This window comes from Trichechus manatus, unplaced genomic scaffold (genome assembly GCF_000243295.1).
Source record: "Trichechus manatus latirostris isolate Lorelei unplaced genomic scaffold, TriManLat1.0 scaffold00033, whole genome shotgun sequence".
Lineage (NCBI taxonomy): Eukaryota > Metazoa > Chordata > Mammalia > Sirenia > Trichechidae > Trichechus > Trichechus manatus.
Genome location: NW_004443969.1, coordinates 8,381,015 through 8,404,472, shown reverse-complemented (window position 1 = coordinate 8,404,472; position 23,458 = coordinate 8,381,015). Strand labels below are relative to the sequence as shown.

Below are 23,458 nucleotides of genomic sequence, written 5' to 3'. Positions count from 1 at the left end.
GGGGGGGAAGAAGGCTGCCAGTCACTAATGGAGGAGGCAACTGGCTAGTGGGGCTAGTTGTTCTCATGAGAAGCACCCAAAAATTACTCTCCACACCTGGGCCCTTCAAATGTCTCCCTAACTACCTGCAACAAGACCTAAAATACCACCGTTCATCGCTTACCCTTTAGGTCACCAAGTGATCTCTCCAAAAGGCAAATGTCCCAGCAAGAGGAGTGACAACAAGAAGACTATCAGCCACTCACTCCCTAAGGTGAATTAGTTTCTTCTAAACATCTCTGAAAAGGAGCCTGGGTGCCACAAGTGGTTTGCAACTGACTGCTAACAAAGGTTGGTGGCTCAAACCTACCAAGTGGCTCTTTAGAAGAAAGGCCTGATGAATAGCCACTGAAAACCCTATGGGGTAGTTCTACCCTGTAACACATGGGCTCACCATGAGTGGGGGTCTGACTAGACAGAGCCTAACAACAACAAACATCTCTGAGGAATTCCTAGGTGGTGCATATCAGTGGCTTGGAGGTTGGAGTCCACCCAGAGGCATCTTGGAAGAAAGGCCAGACAACCAACTTCCAAAAAAAACAATTCACTGAAAACCCTGTGGAGCAGTCTACTCTGACACACATACAGGATCGCCAAGAATCAGAGTCGACTAGATGACAAGCAGGTTTTTTAAAAATACAACAAAACATCTCTGAGGCTTTATCACCTGTAAAACTGACATACACTTCACGAGGCTACGTCGAAGTGCTCTGCAACCTCCAAAATTCATACAGATTGTTACTTGAATTCCTGGGTGAAAAGGAAAGTATTCTAGAGAGAGATTTCATCGCAACCCATACCTGCTATTTGTACCTTATTATTGTTGTTAACTGCCCTAGAGTTGATTCCAACTCATGGCAACCCCATGTGTGCAGAGTAGAACTCCAAAACCCCAAACCTATTGCTGTCGAGTTGATTCTTACTCATAAGGATCCTATAAGACACAGCAGAACTGCCCCATAGGGGTTCCTAGGCTATAATCTTTATGGAAGCAGACTGTCACATCGCTCTCCTGTGGAGCGACTGGTGGGTTCAAACTGCTGACCTTCTGGTTAGCAGCTGAGCACTTTAACCACTGGGCCACAAGGGCTCCTTAGAGTAGAACTAAAAACCCATTGCCATCGAGTTGATTCTGACTCCTAGTGACCCTATAGGACAGGGCAGAACTGCTCCGTAGGGTTTGCAAGGAGCAGCTAGTGGACTTGAACTGCTGACCTTTTGGTTGGCAGGTGAGCTCTTAACCACTGCACCACCAGGGCTCCTTAGAGTAGAACTAACCCAAAAAAAACCCAAAGCCATTGCAGTCGAGTCAATTCCAACTCATAGCGACCCTACAGGACAGAGTAGAACTGCCCCACAGGGTTTCCAAGGAGCGCCTGGTGGATTTGAACTGCTGAACTTTTGGTTAGCAGCTGAACTCTTAACCACTTTGCCACCTAGAAGGGATTAATTTAGATGACTTGTCATTACCATGAAAATAAGAGGGCGGGTCCTTGGGAGCTGGGCGTTGCAGCTGGTGAGCAATCTGAGAAGTAAAGACCCAGAACCCAGGACACAGTCTAGGTAAAACAAGAGACACAGCAACTATCTTCTTACAGTATGAGGCAGGGGTCGGCTACAACATGGGAGACATACACCACAAATGGAGAGGAAGCAATTAAGAATTTTTCAGATCTAGGAAATGGGTGATCACTTATCAGACTGGCCTGTTTATAGAATCACTTGGGCCTAGCTGGTGAGCATACAGATTCCCAGGTCCTCCCCTGAACATTCTGATCAGGTGAGGCTGAGAAGGGGCCTTGGCACTTGGATGTTTAACAAGTTCCCAGGTGGTACTTATAGTCATGCAAGTCTGTTTAACACTGATCTAGATCGTTAGGGTCTAAGAACCAACTTAAGCTTTCTTGCCTTTCCTTGGAATACATGTTGGGAACTATCTCAGAAAAAAAAAAAAAAAGTCCATGCTATTCTGGAGTACCATGCTGGGTTCCTGCAGGGACCTACAACTAAGCTCCTGCTTGAAGAGGCTCTACCAGCTGTGTTGTTTTTGTGGTTAGCTGCCATCAAGTCAACCCCTGACTTGCAGGGACCCCAAGCACAACGGAACAAACCGCTGACTGGTCCTGCACCATCCCCATGATTGGCTGTGGATCAAACTGTTGTGATCCATAGGGTTTTCATGGTCTGATTTTTGGAAGCAGGTCACCAGGCCTTTCTTCCTAGCCTGCCCTAGTCTGGAAGCTCCACTGAAACCTATTCAGCATCATGGCAACACACAAGCCCCCAGTGACAGATGGGTGGTGGCTGTGCATGAGGTACACTGGCTGAGAAGTGAACCTGTGTCTTAAGAAGGGGTTTTTCACTCTCGGGTAGGAAGAAGTCTACTGACTTTATTACACTTGTGCCAGAGCAGCAAGCTGACAGCCTCAAAGTGCCAGACGTGGAGTCACAAAGCCATAGGTTCTTCTCATCCACCCTAACCCCCACCCAAAGAAAAATCAGCTTCAATCACAAGCTGAGCTTGGCAGAAGCAGCCACGGGCAACCCATTATCAGGGCTGGACTGGCAAGTGGGAAGTGCTCAGGAGCCAGGCTCTGACAATAAGGAACAACTCCAAGCCTAATACACAGATTTCAAGAACCAGGGGTTGCTGCTGGAGCTGCAGGCTTACTAAAAGGGGTTCAACAGACAGGGGTTGGGTCTTCCTCTCCCTGCCCACCCTTATACCTTAAAACTCGACAAATGTCCCAACAGACCACTGAAAGGATGACTTGGCCTCGCTAAAATATGGAACTCACTGCTCCGTTTAAGGTTCCTGCTGCAACTTTACCCTCTTCAGAGGAAACCTATTCCTTCTGAGGAGGCTAGACAAAAAGGTGGCTTCTTCCTGGCTTCCACAGTGCAAGGGTGGCAAACTCAAATGTCTCCGAGGGGAAAACAGATCATGGAGATGAAGGAGGCCCAAATGGACTGTCATCCCTGGAACAGTCCATAGCTCACATGTGGGGGTGGCCACCACTGGGCTCTAACCAATCTTTGGCATGTGGGGAAGGTGAGTCCAACTTGCCAAATCATCTAACTTTTTAAGAGAAGCTAGGGATTCTGGCTTTTCAGATGAACTTTCTCATGTGGCAAACTTCTCAACTGAAAAAACACCGTGCTGAGAGAAAGATTAGTCCAAAGGACTAACGGACCACAACTACCACGGCCTCCACCAGACTGAGTCCAGTACAACTAGATGGTGCCCAGCTACCACCACTGACTGCTCTGACCAGGATCACAATAGAGGGTCCTAGACAGAGCTGGAGAAAAATGCAGAACAAAACTCTAAATCACAAAAAAAGACCAGACTTACTGGCCTGACAGAGACTGGAGAAACCCCGAGAGTATGGCCCCTGGACACCCTTTCAGCTCAGTAATGAAGTCACTCCTGAGGTTCACCCTTTAGCCAAAGATTAGACAGACCCATAAAACAAAAGGGGCTGGGACTAGAAGGCAGGAGGGGACAGGAAAGCTGGTAATAGGGAACCCAAGGTCGAGAAGGGAGTGTGTTGACATGTCGTGGGGTTAACCAGTGTCATAAAATATGTGTACTAACTGTTTAATGAGAAGCTAGTTTGCTCTATAAACCTTCATCTAAAATACAATTTTTAAAAAAAAAAAAAAAAAGATACACAAAGACCAATTTTTCTTTACAAATTCTCAGGAACTACCTTTATTTTCCCCTTTACCCAATGCCAAAGTCTACATAGGCAAGATTTCTGCTGTCCTTTTTGTGAAATTAGTTTATTTTTTAATTCATCCTTTTACTAGAAGTATAACCATTAGAATTATTGCTTTGTTTCCTATCAAACTCTAAGATTTCTCTCTAGTCTGCACCAAACACTGAAAATAGCACAAATACTCATTAACTGTGGACTAGATAAATCCATTTTGGTATAGCAATGGAATCCTATACATCAAGTAGAATAAATAAACTATTGCCAGTTGCTACAACTTGGATGAGTCATTCAAACAAAGTGTTGAATAAAAGAAGCCAGGCACTAATAAAACTAATCTATAGGTTTATAAGTCAGAATGGTGTTTACACTTTGGGGGAATAAGTGATTGGAGATGAGAGGGGTTACTGGAACACCGGTAATGTTACAAAGATCCCACAGGTGTGGTAACACTAGTGTGTTCACTTTGTGAAAATTCATTGACTTGAACCCCTAGGATTTATTAGCTTTTCTGTATGTATGTTGTATTCCAATAAATAAAAATTTTTCTTAAAAAAAAAAAAACACACCATGCTGGCCATACACAAGTGTTTGTGAGTGAGACTCGGCCTGTGGGACCGAGGTTGTATTCTTCGCTGCAGACAACAAAGCTGTGCCTTGATACTAGTACAGCATGAACAACCTTTTTCTTGACATTTCCAGCCCATGGATAAGCTTTTCCTCTTGGAGTATCCCTCCTGTTCCCTCACCCCTGACCCTTTCCACACACATCCTACAAACACAGAACCTCTGGGTTGACAAGGATCTTAAAATTCAGGTAGTCCAACGTGCCCTCGGCATTCATGATCTCTTTCTCAAAGCCCTGCCATCTCCCGTTCAGCCGACAGCAACAGGAGGCTAATGGCTTCCCAGGTGGCTCGCCTCATCCTTGGACAGTGCTGACAGTTGAGTTATGCCTCCTGTGATATTCCTTGAACGCTCAGCAAGTTCACTTGCAGCCTTTCTTTAGTCCCTTTTCAGGTCACGCAGAACAAATACAATTCCTTGTTTGCCAGAACTTTGGAGTTCCAGTCCAAAGCAACCTTTTTTTTTCCTGGCCTAACATGCTAGTTTCTTCAGTCTTCATAAAACATGGCTCTGAGCCTCCTCACCTCTTACTCCTTCCAATCAAAAAGGCTCTGATTTGCCTAGATAAAAAATTACTAACAGTAACAATGATCACAGACCTTAATGAATCCAGGCATTGTTCTGATAGCCTTATATTTATTAACTCATGCAATCTTTACAAGAACTGGAAAGTAGGTGCTATTACCTCCCATTTTACAGATGAGAGAACAGAGGCACAGAGAGCCAAAGTGATTTCTCTACAACCACACAGCTACCCAGTGAAGAGCCAGGATTTAACCCCAGACACTGGTGGTTCAGTGGTGAATTCCCGCCTTCCATGCCAAAGTCAGGTTTGATTCCCAGGCAATGCACCTCATGTGCAGCTACCACCTGTCTGTCACTGGAGGCTTGCATGTTGCTATGATGCTGAACAGGTTTCAGTGGAGCTTCGAGACTAAGATGGACTAGGAAGAAAGGCCTGGCGATCTACATCTGAAAATCAGCCAATGAAAATCCTGTGGATCACGATAGTATGATCCACAACCAGTTATGGGGATGGTGCAGGACCGGGCAGTGTTTTGTACTGTTGTGCATGGGGCTGCCATGACTTGAGGGTCAAACAGATGACAGTTAACAGCAATAATAGTCTGGCTCCACAGTCCATGCTCTTAGCACCCCAAGTTCCCAGGCGGGCTCACCAGTACAGGGGAAGGATGAGGACCAACATATCCTGCCTTCCAGGTGCTCTCAAATGTGTTAGAGCCATCATCCCCTTCATTCTATATGGTGTGCCTCAACTGAAAGTCCATTATCTATTCTTGGCAGCTCACCACACTGTTTACTCATATAGAGCCTACTGCCAAGAACAATCTTTAAATCTCGGTCATATACATGGGTGCTATGTCACAGCAACCCCACCTTCTCCTTGGGGCAGCTGGTTTTCTGAACTCTGTGCCTGGCCTGGCCCAATTATCACCCCCATCCCTGCGCTGGGCTCCCTGGTCTGGGTCTGTCCTACTTCTGATAGTCCATAATCAACTTGTCTCATTGGCTATCTGCTCCATACCCTTGCTCTTGAAAAAATGAGACAAGATCAAGAAGGAGTTTAGATTATAGAATAATGGAACTCAGGGGACCTAAACAAAAGAACACCCAGTCCTCTGCCTCGTTTTACAGATGTGGAAATTTGAGACATGAGGGCAACTGACTTCCAAGGACAGGCAGCCAGTTAGTGCTGCGGCTGAAATTAGAATGTGGCCGTCTGCTTTCCCACCTAGGGCTCCTCCAACTGTTCCAGACAGTCTCCAATCAGAGACTCCAGATTGAACAGGACTTCAATAAGGAGAACGTGTTCTCTCTGCCAATTGACAAGGAAACCTGCATAGGTTTATGATGCTAGCACAAAGCCTGCTGAAAGGGGGAGTGGACCACTAGGAAGATGAGATGGGGAAAAAGGCTGCCTGAGGCCCCTGAGCCCTGAGTGCAGTGTGCACTCCTGCACACGTACGCTTCTCAAATACTGACATGCTTACGACAGCTACCCACACAGGGTTCGGTTATAAAATTAGCATGCAGCCAAGGCTATTTTTTAAAAATCCTTAAGTCTCTTGGACCTTAGTCCTTGGAATCTTAAAAGCTGATGATTCATTTCTGGTGCTTCTCTTTGCATTTGGTTTCTCTTCTCTGTTCTGTTTTCTCCCCAAGCTTGCAAGTGAATTTGGAGAAAAGGCCTGTGATGTGACTGCACTTTATCATATGCCAGGCACTGAGTGGAGTCCTGGGGTGGTGCCAACGATTAATGTCTTTGGCTGCTAACTGAAAGGTTGGAGGTTCAAGTCCACCCAAAGGTACCTTGAAAGAAAGGCCTGACAATCTCCTTCTGAAAAATAAGCCATTGAAAATCCTATGGAGCACAGTTCTACTCTGATGCACATGAGGCGCCATGAGTTTGAACTGACTCGACAGCCAACTGTTTCTTTAGGCACTGAGCCAGATACACCACCAGCACAGGTAACCCAGGCTTGGTAAGTCCCTGCCTCCGAGGGGCTGACCATCTCCACTGGTCTTCTCCACTGAACTTCTCCCTGGGAAAAGCAATCTGCTCCCTGCCTCTGGGAAGTGGCCTGAATTGTATTCCCTCAAAATATATGTTGGTATCCTATCCACTATACCTGTGGATGTAATCCTGTTTGGAAATAGGGTTTTCTTTGTTATGTTAATGAGGTAATATCAGGGCAGGGTGTGTCCTAAACCTAATCACTTCTTAGTGATAAGGAGCAGCAAAGAGAACAGAGGCAAGAAAGCAAAAACAGGGGAAAATAGATGCCACACGAAGACTGCCAAGGAACCAAGGAACTCCAGGAGTACAAAAGCTGAGAGAGACAAGGATCTCCTACTGGAGCCCACAGACAAAAAGCCTTCTTTGATAGCCAATGCACTGAATTCAGACTTCTAGCCTCTAGAACTGTGAGAAAATAAATATCTGTTCTTTAAAGCCACCCACTTGTGGTATTTCTGTTACAGCGGCACTGGGAAGCTAAGACACGTAGCCTCCAAGGGATCACAACTACGCCTTTTCTGAATGCCTTTTTTCCCGAAGGGAAATAAACCAGAAGAGATACAGAGATGCTTCTGAATGTTCTTCCGGTTGGAACCAGAACCAAGAGCTGAGGTCACATTAGACTTTCCAGAAAATTCACTGAAACTCAGTCCAACTTTGTTATTTCAAAATATATGCAAATTTAACTTAAGGTGGGTTTATGTTTATCTGGTTTGTCTCTACATTATCTGTGAAGAAAAGTCTGGCTAAGTCCAATGAGAGCGTAAACAGGATGACAAGGCTTAACCTACTTATAAAAATGTGTTCTTTTCCAAGGTTTCAGTACATTCATTAGTTACAAATGTCTTTTCCGGTTCTTTAAAACAATGTATTCACCAGAAACCAAACCCGTTGCCATCCAGTTGATTCCGACTCTTAGCAATCCTATAGGACAGAGTAGAACCGCCCCATAGGGTTTCCAAGGAACAGCTGGTGGATTCGAACTGCTGACCTTTTTGGTTAGCAGCCAAGCTCTTAACCACTGTGCCACAATGTACTAGGAAAGTTAATTCCTGGTATGAAATAAAATAGCATTTCCCTAAACTACTCCAATTTCCAATTTTGCATGAATCCAAACGAAGCCCAAGTCAACCAAATTAGTGAGCTACATAACCATAGCGCTTTTAAAATGGGATTCTATCTCAGAAGTCACCTGGTCCAGAATCTTCTGGTGTTGTTGTTGCTGTTGTTCAAAGCAGCTGAACCTTTTATTATTATTGTGGTAAAAATATATGTAACAAAACAACTTGCCATTTCAATATTTTTTACATATGCATTCCATGACGTTAATTATGATCATCACAGTGAGCAATCATCATCACTTGAACCATTTTTTCTCAGTGAAATCTTATGGGAAACCCAAAGCTATGCCATAGATAAATCAGAGCTGCTTTGGTGGGCTGGGGCCCACACTGCGGGGCTGCCCCGTCCCCTCCACAGCATCCCTCCCCTCGGACGCCAAGGAACACAAGAGAAATTACGGACCTCAGTCAGGGGTCAGGGAACATTTTCTATAAAGGGCCAGATAGTAAATATTTCAGGCTTTGCAGAAACACATACAGTCTCTTGCATACTCTTTTTGTTTCATTTTTGTGTTTGTTTTTTTATAACCCTTCAAAAATGTAAAAACCGTTTTTAGCTTGCAGGCTGTACAAACACAGGTTATAGGCTGGATGTGGCCTGCAGGATGCTGTTTGCCAACCTACATTTATTTTTTAACAGCTTTATTGAGGTATAAAACCGGCACCAGTGTAGGCAGAGTAGGACTGCTCCATAGGGTTTTCAATGGCTGTGACCTTTCAGAAGTAGACCGTCAGGCGTTTCTTCTGAGGTGCGTGCGGGTGGATTAGAATCGCCAACGTTTTGGTTAACAGCCAAGCCCTTAAGCACTTGCATCACCCAAAGAAGCCTTATTGAAGTATCACTGACATATAAGATGCTGTACATATTTAAAGTGTACAATTTTATAAGTGCTGACATATGTATACATCGTGAAAGCTTCACCATAATCAAGACAGTGAACATGTTCATCACCCCAAAAGTTTTCTTATATACCTGTGTAATCGGCCCTCTCACTCCTTCCTAAGCAACCACTGATCTGCTTTCTGCCACTACAGATTAGTTTGCATTTCTAGAGTTTTATATACATAGAATCACACAGTATGTACTCTTTTTTGGGGTTTGGCTCTTCTACTCAACATACTTGCTCTGAGATCAGTCACGCTGTTGCGTGTATCAGTAATTCATTCTTTCTTACTGGTACCTTCATTTATACAAGCAGGGGGCTGAGGTTGGAGCTGCTTGCCCCAAATCACACAGACAACACCAGAGCTGGCCCAGAAACTAGCCTCTAAGCTGCCATACAGCACTCTCTTTCCATGCCATCTGGCTGCTAAGCTCACCAGGGCTTTTCCAAAACCCTCAAACCTCTATGGGGTCTGCAGAATTTACACAAGTCTGGTTCCACTCCTTTTCCCCTTTTCCATCACCCTCCTCTTCTATTCTCCCTTAGACCTGAGAGCACTGGAAAATGCCCAACGCAAAAGCATTCCAAGTTGTATTCCAGCTTCCCCAGATAAATCAGTATTAAACTAAATCAAAAGGAGATTAATACACTCGTCAAATCATTACTAAGTGCCTGCTACGTGCCAGGCACTGTGGTGGGTAAGCAAAACAGATTCGATTCCTGCCCTCATAGAGCTTGTTGCTGCTGTTAGCTGTCGGTAAGTTGATTCTGACTCATGACGACCCCAAGTGTTACACAGTAGAACCACTCCATAGGGTATTCTTGGCTGTAATCTTAATGGAAGCAGATCGCCAGGCCTTTTCTTCCTCGGTGCCGGTGAGTGGGTTCAAACTGCCAACCTTTAGGTTAGCAGTCCAGTGCAAACTCTTTCATCACCCAGGGACCTTCCTTATAGAGCTTACAGTCTAGTAATTAAGGAGATTGACAACAAAAGATAAATACATGCATAATTGCACGTTGATTGAAATAACAGAGGGCTGTGACGGGATGGGTGAAGTGTGACAGATAGTCAAGGGTATGCTTGTAGGACAGGCTGGTGGAAGAAGGGGTGTGCTGTGTGGCCAGAGCAGGAGGATGGGGCACAGCAGGTGCACAGCAGGCCGTGGCTAACTCACAGAGAGCGTCCCTAAGCCACGCTGCCGCTACCGAAATGAGATTTCATTGTAAGTTTAATGTATTCTAAGTTTAAAATGAAACCGTTGCAGGGCTTTGAGCAAAGGAATGACATGATCCAGTTTATATTCTAAAAAGATCCAGATGGCTGCTGTGTGTAGAATGGATTAGAGAAGGGCAGGGGGTTAGGGATAAAGAGAAGAGAAAGGCTGAATTATATTTCTAGAAAGGCCCATTGCCCCATTTTTTAGGCTATGGGCAAGGAAGGGTCCATGTGCTAGCTTGAGGCATTGCTTTAAAATCACACCATCTTTGAGGTCTGCATAAAAAGTATCTTTCTGAACTCAGATGAGACTAATTCCGATTGCTGCCAGACAAGTTAAGGTTGGGGCAAGCCCGGCCCTTGGGGCCCAAAGCTGCAAACAATTTGAATTCCCCCAATAAGGAGTATTTACTCCTTGCAGAACTGGCTGCAGGGCTGTTGCTGACCTCCTCATTATTGTGGTGGGCAGCCAGGAGCAGCAATTTACTTGTTATGCCAGTGTTTGCTCATAGTTTCAGCTGCACACTTAAGTCACCCATTTAGACCATCCTTCCTGAATCCTGGAGTCCCTGCATAGTGCAAATGGTTAACAGTTACTAATCAATAGGTTGGAGGCTCCAGTCCATCCAGAGGCATCTCAGAAGAAAAGTCTGGCAATCTACTTCTAAATAACCCCTATCGAGCACAGTTCTACTCTGACACTCATGGGGTCGCTATGAGTCCTGCTCTAATCGTGGAATCACCTCTGAGGGGCAAAACCTAAGGGCAGAGAGTAGAGGAGCAGCTCTGTCAAGCAAGGAGTGGCAGGGAGGCCAGAACACCAGCTGTGCTGTGTGACCTTAGGCAAGTCACTCCAGCTCTGTGAGCCAGTTCCTCATCTATAAACCAGATGGTTAAGGACAATAGAGCTGCCCTCGCCGCCTCAAAAGAATTGGTGTGTATCACCTCACGTGACAGCTGTGAAAGGCTCTGAGAAGTGTCAACATGCACAAATGAACGGCCTCTCCTGTTATCAATGCATTAGTTATAGAATAAGCACTGGCCTTGCAGAATGCCTACTAGGAGGTGCCATTCTCAGTGCTTGCCGCCTTGTCTTTACAGTGATAGGGATTTTACTAAAGTCAATTACATTTTTCCATGTATCAGTTATCCATCAGCCTCAATATATGGAATATAATCCAAAATGCTAAAAACAAGCTAAAAAGATCATAATGAGATCCATGCCAGGGGCTACTGGCCAAACGCGGCCTCCGGAGACATACTTGGTTTACTCAGGGCACTGCCGTGTTCAGAGGTCAGCAAACTTCTTCTGAAATATTTTAGGCTTTGTGGGCCATACAATTTCTGTCACAGCGGCAGCTGTAGTGTGGAAGCAGCCACAGACAACACATGAATGAATGAGCATGAGTATGTTCCAATAAAACTTTATTTACAAAAAGAGGTAGTATATTAAATGTGGCCCATGGGCCAGAGTTTACTAATTCCTGGCAAAGTTTAAAAATTCTAATTTGAATATCTTTAGGCAGGCTTATATTTGCCAGTTCCTCACTGGCTCTGAAGAAAGGCCTGGTGATCTACTTTGGAAAAATCAGCGAATGAAAACCTTACAGAGTACAGTTCTACTCTGACACACATGGGGCTGCCGTGAGTTGGAACTGACTCGACGGCGACTGGCTTTTCACAGTCTCTATCACTGTCTCGCACCTCCACCCATTCTCACTTTTGTGTTTCCTATCTGGTCCCAATCAATAATAGTAGCAATCGGTTATTTAGACTTACTGTGTGCCAGGTTATATTCTAAACACTTTACATACATTAACTGATTTAATTGCCACAAAAATTTTAATATCATTCCCATTTTTCAAATGAAAATGAGGCAAAGAGAAATTAAGTAACTTGTTCAAGATCAAGCAGCAGGTGGCAGAGCCAGGATATGAGCTCAGCAATGCTCACATACTGTGTTGTGTTAGAACGTTTGAGACTCTGTCCCGAATTCATGTTAAAACTTTACAGTATTTTTTATCTTTGGGGGCCTTTCCCAGTAAAGAACGCTGGAACGATGTAATAAAACTGAAATAATACACTGGATTCTGGGTTTTAGGCAAAGACTAAGGTAGACACACTGTCCCTCAGCCATCTGTTGGGGTCAGAAAACCAACAGCACAGAATTCTTTTTCTCCCTGTATATCGCCTGTACTCCCCTATTTGTAGGATTTTTAACTTCCTAGACAAGGGAGACACAACAACATGAGACCACAGTTTGGATCATTCTGGAACGTGATGGACTCTTACATTTAGAAGTAGGCATGTTTTTAAGTCCTAGAGACAGTTTGGTCCCATAAAAACATTCCCTCAAAAAAATTAAAACAAAACAAATGATGACATCTGCATACTAAGGCAGGCCTGCCATATAAAAAGATGTGCCTTGCTTGTCAACAGGTCACACTCAATCTGGTTCTGTTCCTGCTGTGATACATGGTATGCACAGGATCAGACCACCTGCACAGGTAACATCTCAAAATACAAACAGATTTCCAAATCCCACCCTAAATCACTTGGCTCAAGTGGGTTAACACTTTTGGGATTCTAACTGGCATCCAGGGAGTTATCCTTTAAGTGGTAGTATTATTTTATATATGTGTGTATATATACACACATATATATGACCAATAAGGCCAAAAAACATTCAGAACCAATTAGCATGTTATTTTTCTAGGGAAACTGAAACAGGTGCCAGAGACACCTAGAAGAAGATGACACTTGAGTTGCAAAGTAGAAGTGATATAATCTCAAGGTCAAGTCTGCATAAAGATGCAAGCTACTTTCTTCAAGCAGGTGCAGAGGGGAGAAGGGAGCTGCAGCTCTCCTCTAAGAGCCTCAGTCACCCTAAAATCAACACTGCAACCCATTCATTTCACAGCCAAGCTGAGAAGGAGAACGCCCATCTTGTCCTTTTTAACCGGAGTTTAGCAGAAAGTCAGCTGAAAAATGCGCTGTTGACACAGGAAAGATTTTGATACAACGGAAGTAAAGATGTATAAATTCAGGGGCATATCTTAAATAACCATTTTATAATCCTGATTGATTTTATTTTACTAGGTAGGGGAAAGTGTAGAATTGTATATGGAGAAAATAAATCTTATTTACCAGTCAAGGGTTTTTCAACCTCAACACTATTGACATTTTGGACCGGTTGATACCTTGTGGTGGGGCTGACCTGTGCACTGTATAATCTTTAGCAGCATCCTTGACTTCTACTCACTAGATGCCAGCAGTACCCCCCTCCCAGATAGTGATAACCAAAAATGTCTCCAGACATTGCCAAATGTCCTCTAGGGGCAAAATTGCCCCCTGTTGAGAACCCTGTACTAGACTATGGCAGAATTCTAGCTACTGATGGCAAAGACAGCTATCTGGAATTAAATCAGATTCCCAGGAAATAGGCCAATTTAATAGTCCCTTCGGTATAGCTGGCCTCTTAGAACCGAAGCGGGTGGGTGGACAAAGCTTTCCCTTTTCTGAAAACCAACAGCAGGGAATTCTTTTTCACCCTGTACATCACTTGCACTCCCCCATTTGTAGGATTTTTAACTTCCTAGGTAAGGGAGACACAGTAAGTTTCAGTTTGTGATCATTCTGGAAAGCAATGGACTTTTACACTTAGGAACAGGCATGTTTTTAAGTCCTAGAGATGGTTCGGTCCTGTAAAAACATTTCCTCAAAAAAAAAAAACAAAAGCAAACGATGACATCTGCATACTAAGGCAGGCTTCCTGTATAAAAAAGATTTGCCTTGCTTGTCAACAGGTTACACCCAGTCCGGTTCTGTTCCTGCTGTACCTTTCCCAGCTGCACTCCGGAAATCATATACCAGGAAGGCAAAGCGGTCCTCTAGGGCTCAACAGCCCAACCCTGTTGGAAAATCTGGCTCTGTCGGTAGCCAAGAATTTTACCCAAACTCCCAGCAGACATTTCTCTTTTTTAGTTAGTTGAGTACTGACAATTGACCATGATTATTGACCACAGCCAAAAGGATGTGAAGGTCACTGCTTTCTCCAGGCCAACGGAGCTGCCTACCCATGCAATTTCCCAAAGGACAGAGGAAAAGACTCATTTGCAAAGGGTCTCTCTGCAGTGCTTGGCTTCAGAAAGGTATCCACTCTCAGAAGCAAGTACAAGCGACATTTTGGGTCACTTCCAAAATGCAGAGTGAGGAGTCTGTGATGCAACCACTTCATGGATGAGCAGATCTTGCCTTTATTAGATAACCAAATGCTGAGAAACCAAATCCTTGAACATTCTTGTTTACTTTAAGCAGATCCCATTAAGCCCTGGGCACTTGGCTTGATTACTCCCTGGATCAAAGTCAAATTAAATTACCCAGCAAGCTTCTTTTCAGGAAGAGACACATGCAGACTGACTCACCTTCCAGAAGCTATCCACTTTGCCATACACAAGGGACTGGTTCTGCCTTTTGATTTCGTTAATGTGGTGGATGTCACTGGAGTTCAGGTGCTGCTCCACCACAAACCCCAGAAAGCTGTTGTCTGGAGTATGTGCTGATGTGAAAAAGAAAGGAAAGGAGAGTTAGGGTTTAATTTGTAAGAAGAAATAACAACAAACGTAATACAAGCCATCTCACAAAGGAGTCAACCTTTTCATTTTACCTAGGAGGGGTGGGAGACTGCCCTCTCCCATGCAGCCCTGGCAAAGCCTTCACACAGAACAGTTTTCTCCAAGATAGACTAACTTAAACAAAATCTTTTTCTTTTTAGCATAAAATACATTTGTCTAAAAGTCATTAAGCTGTACATGCCCTCCTTCCTGTTTCCTCAGCACAAGGCTACCGTCTCCTTACAGAGACACTCTCATCCTGGCTTCACCACCTCATGGCCAGAACCTCGTAGGGAAAGGGGCTGAATCAGTCAGTGGTTCTCAGCAGAGATGCTGTTGGCTGTCAGAACACCCAATCTGACTCCAGCCACGCCGCAGGCCTTCTGCATGACCAAAAACTGTCCAATTGGGTACAAAGGGATTGGGGACAAAACCTGGAAACAACACTCCAGCCCTCCACCTTCTCAAAAGAATTACTCATTGATGAAAGATGCAATTATGTAGGTCTGTTGAACAGGTGGATGATACAAACATGGAAAAAAGGGGAAGTTCAATGGGAAATGAACCACCCTCAAATACCAACCACTACAAAAATATAAAAACAAACAAAAAATCAGTTGCCACAGAGGCAATTCCAACTCATGGTGACTCCATGTGTGTCAGAATAGAATTGTGCTCTATAGGGTTTTCAAGGCTGTGAGCGCTCAGACACAGATCACCAGGACTGTCTTCAGAGGGACCTCTGAGTGGCTCTGAACTGCCAATCTTTCAGTTAGTAGCTGAACTCTTAACCGTCTGTGCTACCCAGGGACTCTGTCTATCTGTAGAATATACTACTCAGGAAGAGAACACCGTTTTTCTCTGGATCTCTCTCAACATTTTGTTCAAAAACGTCTCTATTCTAACACTTGACCAAGAGGGAAAACAACTCCAAACTCTCTCCAAACATTTGTATATTTTGCCTATCATTTAAAAAGAAATTCCAACAGGAGGCAACAATCAGAAAACAATTCTCTCTTGATTAACCAGAAACCCTCCTCTCCTGGACATTCACTCTGCCCAGAGAAATCTCACAGTTGTTCAGAACATTACCCTGCAGTAGCCCCATGCAGCCGATATTAAATGCAACAACTGTTCTGCTGGACTCTGACCTGAATAGGACAGCTATAAATAATGTGGAGGCAGATTCCTCCTGGAAATGGAGTTATATTCAGTGAAAACCACACACTGCAGCTTCAACCAAGCTCATTCACAGGGTGGTTAGGTAGGTGGTCACCAAATGGAGGAAATTAGCTCCTTCATCTTGTTGTGGCTTTCTGGGGACTGAGGAGCCCTTTCCCAGGTAAGGACGCTGGCACAGAAGCCCTTTAAGATGGGCAGGGTGGGGACCCATCCTCACTGCCCTGCAGCACAAAGATGAAGCAGCAGACACTGGCACAAAGCTGTGAACTGGGGAGACGAACAGGCTACATCAATACCGTGTTGTCACCACCCAGTCTCCCAGGCTTCTGCCTAATGGGGGTGACAGAATGAGGAGATAATAGGGTTGTGACTGGGGAGTCGTGTTCGGTCTGGCCAATCTGTTATTTCGTTTCTGCATTTTTGAACAAGTGCCCAGAGGCAATGGCTGCAGTCGGCTGAAAAGTAAATTACTGAATAAATTCCACTGGCAACAAGAGGCAAGGACTGATTTTTTATTTTCTGGAGGAGCTGAAGGAGAGGGGATTTGAAGGACTGTGGGGGAGGGGAGGAGAGCCCATCTGCATAGTAAATATCAATAGCAAAATAAAGCCAAACCAGTTGCCATCATGTTGATTTCAACTCGATTCAATAAGGCAGCTTTAAATACCTCGTTGTAAAACATTTTGTTAACTGTAAAAGTTTTGAAATACAATCTGACACTCTAACCATAGGGACCACATTTCATATGTTAAAGCTGGTAGAATTTTTAAAACAAGAAAATGTACATGGTGACTAAACCTCCATGATTTAGATATTTGTTTCTGCAACTCCATTATCTATTCCCCATGAGGGCACTTAAAAAACATCTGGCATGTTTCAGTAAAAAACATTTAATGGGTCTTAGCTCATTTCACATAGGGGCATTTGTAGTTCAGTGGTAGAATGCTTGCCTTCCCTGTGGGAGACCCAGGTTGGAATCCTGGCTGAGGCACCTCATGAGCTGCCACCACTGATCTGTCAGTGAAAGCTTGTGTGTTGCTATGATGCTAAATAGGTTTCCGTGGAGACTCCAGACTAAGACATGATTAGAAAGAAAGGCCTGGTGATCTACTTCTGAAAATCAGCCAATGAAAACCCTATGGATCACAACCATCTGACCCGCAATCAATCATGGGAATGGTGCAGGACCAGGCAGTGTTTCGTTCCATTATGCATGGGGTCATCATGAGTCAGGAGCCAACTCTATGGCAACTAACAGCAATAATAACTCATTTCATGTTATAATATACTAAGGTGTAGTCACAAATAAAACAATAATTGTTAAAACCAAATATTCACATACACACATACATATATATATATCTTTGTGTCAAAGGTTCCCCTAGCCTGAATGTTGAGAGGGAAAGGAAGAAGTAAATAATCTATCCAAAACACTTGGGACAAATGGCAGGATTCTGCTGCATTATGACCACAATTTGGTACTAAATCAACTTTGATGCCATATGAAGAAATAAGTACATAATAAGCTCTCCTCTATCTAAGTTATCATCCAAACCCTTTGTCTCACCTCCTGTCTCCTGTCTTGAGTTGTTAACTTGTGGATCAATGACCTTAGGAGTGAGGCTTATGGGCCTCAGGAGAGACTTAAGAAGAAATACAGGCAGCGTGTGCACATGGCAACACCACATTTAATGAGCAATGGCTTGAGCCCAGTCAGGCCCCACCATATATTTCTTCCTGGGTACTCTGAACCTGTCACAGGACACTAAACCTCCAGGACGTGATGGATTGCACAGCTGCGATTCACCCCAGCAAGTGATTCTGGATTAACCATAGGCCGCAGGGTGGCTTGCCTCCACAGAGCTGAACAGCAGCTGGGTTCCTGGTAACATCTGCATGGAGAATCTAGGTCTTAACACAAGCATTTCTAAATTGGCTTAAAAAAAAAAAAAAAGCCACATGTACAAACTGGCACTATCTGAAATGGCTGTTTTGTAAAGATTCAACCTCAGAACAAGCTTTCTCTTTGGCTCTACCTCAAGATGGCAACGTGGACATCAGCTGTGGTAGGAGATTTCAAAGAGAAGGCGTTCACATTTCAAGGTAAATCAAAGAAATCCCATTATAAACAAGACGCAGGAAATCCTCTACTCTTGGAAACCACTCTGCCCGAGGAAATAAACATACGTAATTAAAAAAAAAAATTACTGAAGGTTGAGTTCTACGTGCTGAGTTCTGTGCGGAGTGCTTCATAGTGACTACTTTTATACTCAGGACAACATTCTATACAGTGTTTGTAGAGATGAGAAACAGAGGCCAAGAGTAACTTAGACACACTACCTAAAGCCACACAATGGCAAGGCTGGGATTCTGCCAGGCCAGCTGGCTCCAGAGCCTAAGCTCCTTAAACCACTCCAATACATAGCCACGTAGTCCAAATATTTTATTATCTGGGCTCTGAGAACAACAGTGGTAGAACATGCTTCAGATAAATCAATGTTATAAGGTAGACCAAAATACAAATGAGAGACCCAGTATACATATAAAACCAAACCAAACCCGTTGCCATCGAGTTGATTATGACTCATAGCGACCCTACAGGACAGAGCAGAATTGCCCCATACGGTTTCCAAGGAGCAGCTGATGGATTCGAACTACAGATCTTTTGGTTAGCAGCACAGCCCTTACCCACTGTGCCACAGTTTTGCCATCTGGCTAGGCTTAAAATGAGCCATCCCAGAGACATTGAGAAGTGGCAGCAGCAGAACCAGGAGACTGGTGTGAGACGGTACAGTGGGCTTCCCAGCCCACGGAGCAAGGCAGTTACAGTGGGTGTGCCAACCCACGGAGTAAGAGAGCTGAGCGCTTCGAGCATGAGGCTTCCTGGCAGAGTGGGTTGCCTCTGAGCACAGCTGGCAGAGCTAGGCTTCAGACCGAGGTTTGCTAGTGGAGTGGGGTACCCCTGGGCACTTATTGACGAAGCTAAAGAGCTTTGTAACACTTGCCTGAACAAGGCAGGGGCAGAGGCCGTGCAGAGGGCCTGAGAGGCTGAGGACCAGAGAGAAGCCTGCCTGTGGGCACAGATGAGAAGGGGCTGTCCTGATCGAAAAACTGTATCCTGAGTTGCTCCTGATTCTGAATTGTAACCTGTTACTTTCCTAACAAACCCCGTAACTGTGAGTATGGTCCGTGAGTTCTGTGTAGCCATTGCAATGAATTATCAAACCCAGCAGAGAAGCAGAGAATGCCATGGGAGGGACAGCTCGTTTCAGAATTGGTAAAAAGGTTGTAGGGTGGAGGTATGTTTGACCTCTGCCTCACAGGAATCAGCTTTGGTCTGATGCTGATTCTCTCTCCCAATCATGAAGTTAGAGGAGATTAGACACTCTCACCACACCATTTTTACAAGGGGATATGGGAAAAATTGCTGAGCTATGTGAACACACTCCAAGCATTTGCTCAGGATAATACAATGGAGGAGATTAGTGGAAAAATCATCCCTATGTCAAGAGCATTGAATTAAGAACTTGATATCACCAATGTGCAACAACTCAGATCACAAACAAGAGGAATTGATAGATCAAGACTTAACGGATTTTGAACAGGAAAGAAATGCTAAAGAAGACAGAAATATTGAGGAAAAGGAAAGACGGAATTTGTCAAAAACTTTACAGTGAAAGGATTAGCTGGGTTTTTTTTTCTAAGCTAAATCAGAGGCTTCGATTGCTTGAAAACATGGACCCAAACGCTGATGAAAGTCGATAGGCAGAGTTGGGAAGCAGTGAGATGTCACCGAGAAACAGATGAAGAAAAAACAAGGACCATACAGAAAACTCTCACTGCTTTTCTGACTAGAATGCCATCCCCATTCCCAGGGATAATCCAGATGATCCAGAACCTTCCACAAGTGGAGTGATTACTGCAACTGACAAAAAGCCAACAGCATCCAACTCTTCTTCATTGTCAGACAAAATTTTTATGATTTTGGTATTTTTTTACATATGTATGTATGTATTAAAATATATCTGTAAGTTTATATTAATGCTTCCAACCCCTAAAGACAAATAAAGATTTGATTTATAAAGATAATGATAATAAAAGGCACTAATAATGAAACCTAAAAAATAATGAGGTATTCGACTTATGTCAGAATTGAGTTACGATGGAGTCGTTAGAACAGAACCTTATTATCTAAGTTGGAGACTACCTGTATATAGAGTTACCCCAGTTTCCTGAGGAAGTTGTACCACATTTATGAGGGTCAAGCTGAACTTTTTACATGAAAGATTTTACAAAACTTGTTTTGACTAAGCTGACTGGACAAAAATCCTGTCTGATAACCAGAACAAGCTGCCGTGGACTCCTAGCCACCCTGCGTGTGTCAGACCTGTGTGTGTCAGAGTAGAACTGAACTCCATAGGGTTTTCCATGGCTGATATTTTTTTGGAAGTAGATTGTCATGACTTTCTTCCATATATTTCTTGGTGGACTTGAACCTCCAACCTTTTAGTAAGCAGCCAAGCACATTAGCTCTTTGTACCACACAAGGACTCCTCCTGATTAATATACCCTACCAAAAGACACTTAGGATGTTTTCAACTCTTGACTATTTAAATACATGAATACTATCTATTACACCAGAAGGGATTTGGTAAATATTAATAATCGTCTTAAAATAATTTAGGAAAAATATTTTTCTTACTAAGAAAAGCATTACTTTAAGCTATTTACAAATTTAAAAATTATTAAACATTGGCTTGATGGGTTCACTGTGTAGATTACACCAATGAGTACTTCAGAGAAATACTGTCAGCTTAGTTTGGATAATTCATTCAACAACAAACATTGTAGCAAGTTCTTCTGACAAATCAAGATATATACTAAGTATTGAGGGACTATAACAGAAAGAGTCTATGGGTATGACAACAGTAACTTGAAAGATTAGATAGGAACCTTACGGGGTAGTGAGTTCAGGTCAATGGCAGAGGAACAATTTAGAAAAGCAGGGTGAGAATGGCTGCATAATTTGAAGAATGTAATCAATGTCACTATATTGTACATGTAGAAACAGTTGAAATGGTGTATGTTTTGTTGTGTATATTCTCAACAACAACAACAAAAAACTAACTAAAATTTAGGAAAAAAAGAAAAGAGTCTCTGGGTGGTGCAAATGATTAATGCATTAGGCTGCTAAACACAGACTGGCTGTTTGTCCCAGAGGAAATGGACAAATTTCTTGAAACTCACTACTTACACAACTAACATAAAATGATGTTGGAAATCTGAACAGACCCATAACAAGAGAAGAGATTGAAAATGTATTTAAAAAATTCCTAACAAAGAAAAGCCCTGGCCCAAATGGTTTCACTGGAGAATCCTTCCAAACATTCAGAAAAGAACTTACACGAGTACTACTCAAACTATTTCAGAATACAGAAAAGGAAACGATACTTCCAAATTCATTCCATGAAGCCAGCATAACCCTGATACCAAAATCAGGCAAAGACACCACAAAAAAAAAAAAAAGAAAATTACAAATCAGTATCTCTCATGAATAGAGATGAAAAAATTCTCAACAAAATTCTAGCCAACAGAATTTAGCAACATATCAAAAAAATAATACACCACAACCAAGCAGGATTCATACCAGCCATCCAAGGATGGTTCAACATTAGAATATCAATCAACGTAATCCACCGCACAAATAAAAGGAAAGAAAAGAGTCACACGATCATCTCAATTGACACAGAAAAGGCATTCAACAAAGTCCAACACCCACTGCTGATAAAAACTCTCAATAAATTAGCTAGAGAAGAAAAATTTCTCAACAAAATAAAGGGCATCTATAGAAAACCAACAGCTAACATCATTCTTAATGGAGAGAGGCTGAAAACATTCCTCTTGAGAACAGAAACTAGACAAGGATGCCCTTTATCACCACTCCTATTTAACATTGTGCTGGAAGTCCTAGCCAGAGCAATTAGGCAAGAAAAAGAAATAAAGGGCATCCAAATTGGTAATGAAGAAGTTAAATTGCAGATAATATGATAATATGATACTATACATAGAAAACCCTAAAGATTCCATGAGAAAACTACTGGAACTAACAGAAAGATTCAGCAGAGCAGCAGGAATCAAGATAAACATTCAAAAATCAGTTGGATTCCTATACACCAATAAAGAGAATGATGAAAAGGAAATCAGGAAAACAATACCATTTATAATAGCCCCTAAAAAAATAAAATACTTAGGAATAAATCTAACCAGGGATGTGAAAGACCTATACAAAGAAAACTACAAAACACTACTGCAAGAAACCCAAAGGTATCTCCATAAATGGAAAAATATACGATGCTCATGGATAGGTAGACTCCACATTGTGAAAATGACAATTCTACCTAAAGCAATTTACAAATACAGTGCAATCCCGATCCAAATACCAACAACATTCTTTAAAGAGATGGAAAAACTACTCATTAACTTTATATGGAAAGGGAAGAAGCCCCAGATAAGTAAAGCACTATTGAAAAAGAAGAATAAAGTAGGAGGACTCACACTATCTGACCTCAGAACCTACTATACAGCTACGGTAGTCAGAACAGTCTGGTACTGGTACAACAACAGATACATTGACCAGTGGAACAGGATTGAGAACCCAGATGTAGATCCATTCACCTATGATCACCTGATCTTCGACAAGGGCCCACAATCCATCAAATGGGGAAAAGACAGTCTTTTTAACAAATGGTGCTGGCAAAACTGGATGTCCATCTGCAAAAAAATGAAACAGGGCTCATACCTCCTGCCATACACAAAAACTAACTAAAAATGGATCAAAGACCTAAATATAAAGCCAAAAGCTATAAAGATCATAGAAGAAAAAATAGGACCAACGCTACAGGCCCTAATATTTGGCATTAACAGGATATAAACCATAACTAACAACACACAAACTCCAGAAGATAAGCTAGATAACTGGGATCTTCTAAAAATTAAACACTTATGCTCATCAAAAGACTTCACCAAAAGAGTGAAAAAGAGAACCTACTGACCGGGAAAAACTTTTTGGCTATTATACATTCAACAAAGGTCTAATATCTAAAATCTATAGGAAAATCCAATACCTCTACGAGAAAAAGACAAATAATCCAATTAAAAAATGGGCAAAGGAAATGAACAGACACTTCACCACAGAAGACATTGAAGTTAACAGACACATGAGAAAATGCTTGCAATCACTAGCCATTAGAGAAATGCAAATTAAAACCACAATGAGATACCATCTCACCCAGGCATTACCGGCACAAATCAAAAAACAGAAAATCACAAATGTTGGAGAGGCTGTAGGGAGATTGGAACTCTTATGCACTGCTGGTGGGAATGCAAAATTATACAACCATTTTGGAAAATGATATGGCACTTCCTTAGAAAGCTAGAAATAGAAATACCATATGATTCAGCAATCCCACTCCTAGGAATATATCCTAGAGAAATAAGAGTCGTCGCACGAATAGCCAT

General features: G+C 42.9%; 1 protein-coding gene across 7 annotated transcripts in view; it reads right to left on the bottom strand.

Annotated features, from left to right (window-relative positions):
- MGAT5 (alpha-1,6-mannosylglycoprotein 6-beta-N-acetylglucosaminyltransferase) overlaps positions 1–23,458 on the bottom strand; it is a 450,048-nt gene that overhangs the window by 94,193 nt on the left and 332,397 nt on the right. For all 7 annotated transcript variants that reach the window (XM_023730183.1, XM_023730185.1, XM_023730187.1 and 4 more), the window contains one exon: positions 14,570–14,703. In XM_023730183.1, the coding sequence (XP_023585951.1) occupies positions 14,570–14,703 (134 nt within the window). The remainder of the gene's footprint in view (positions 1–14,569; positions 14,704–23,458) is intronic.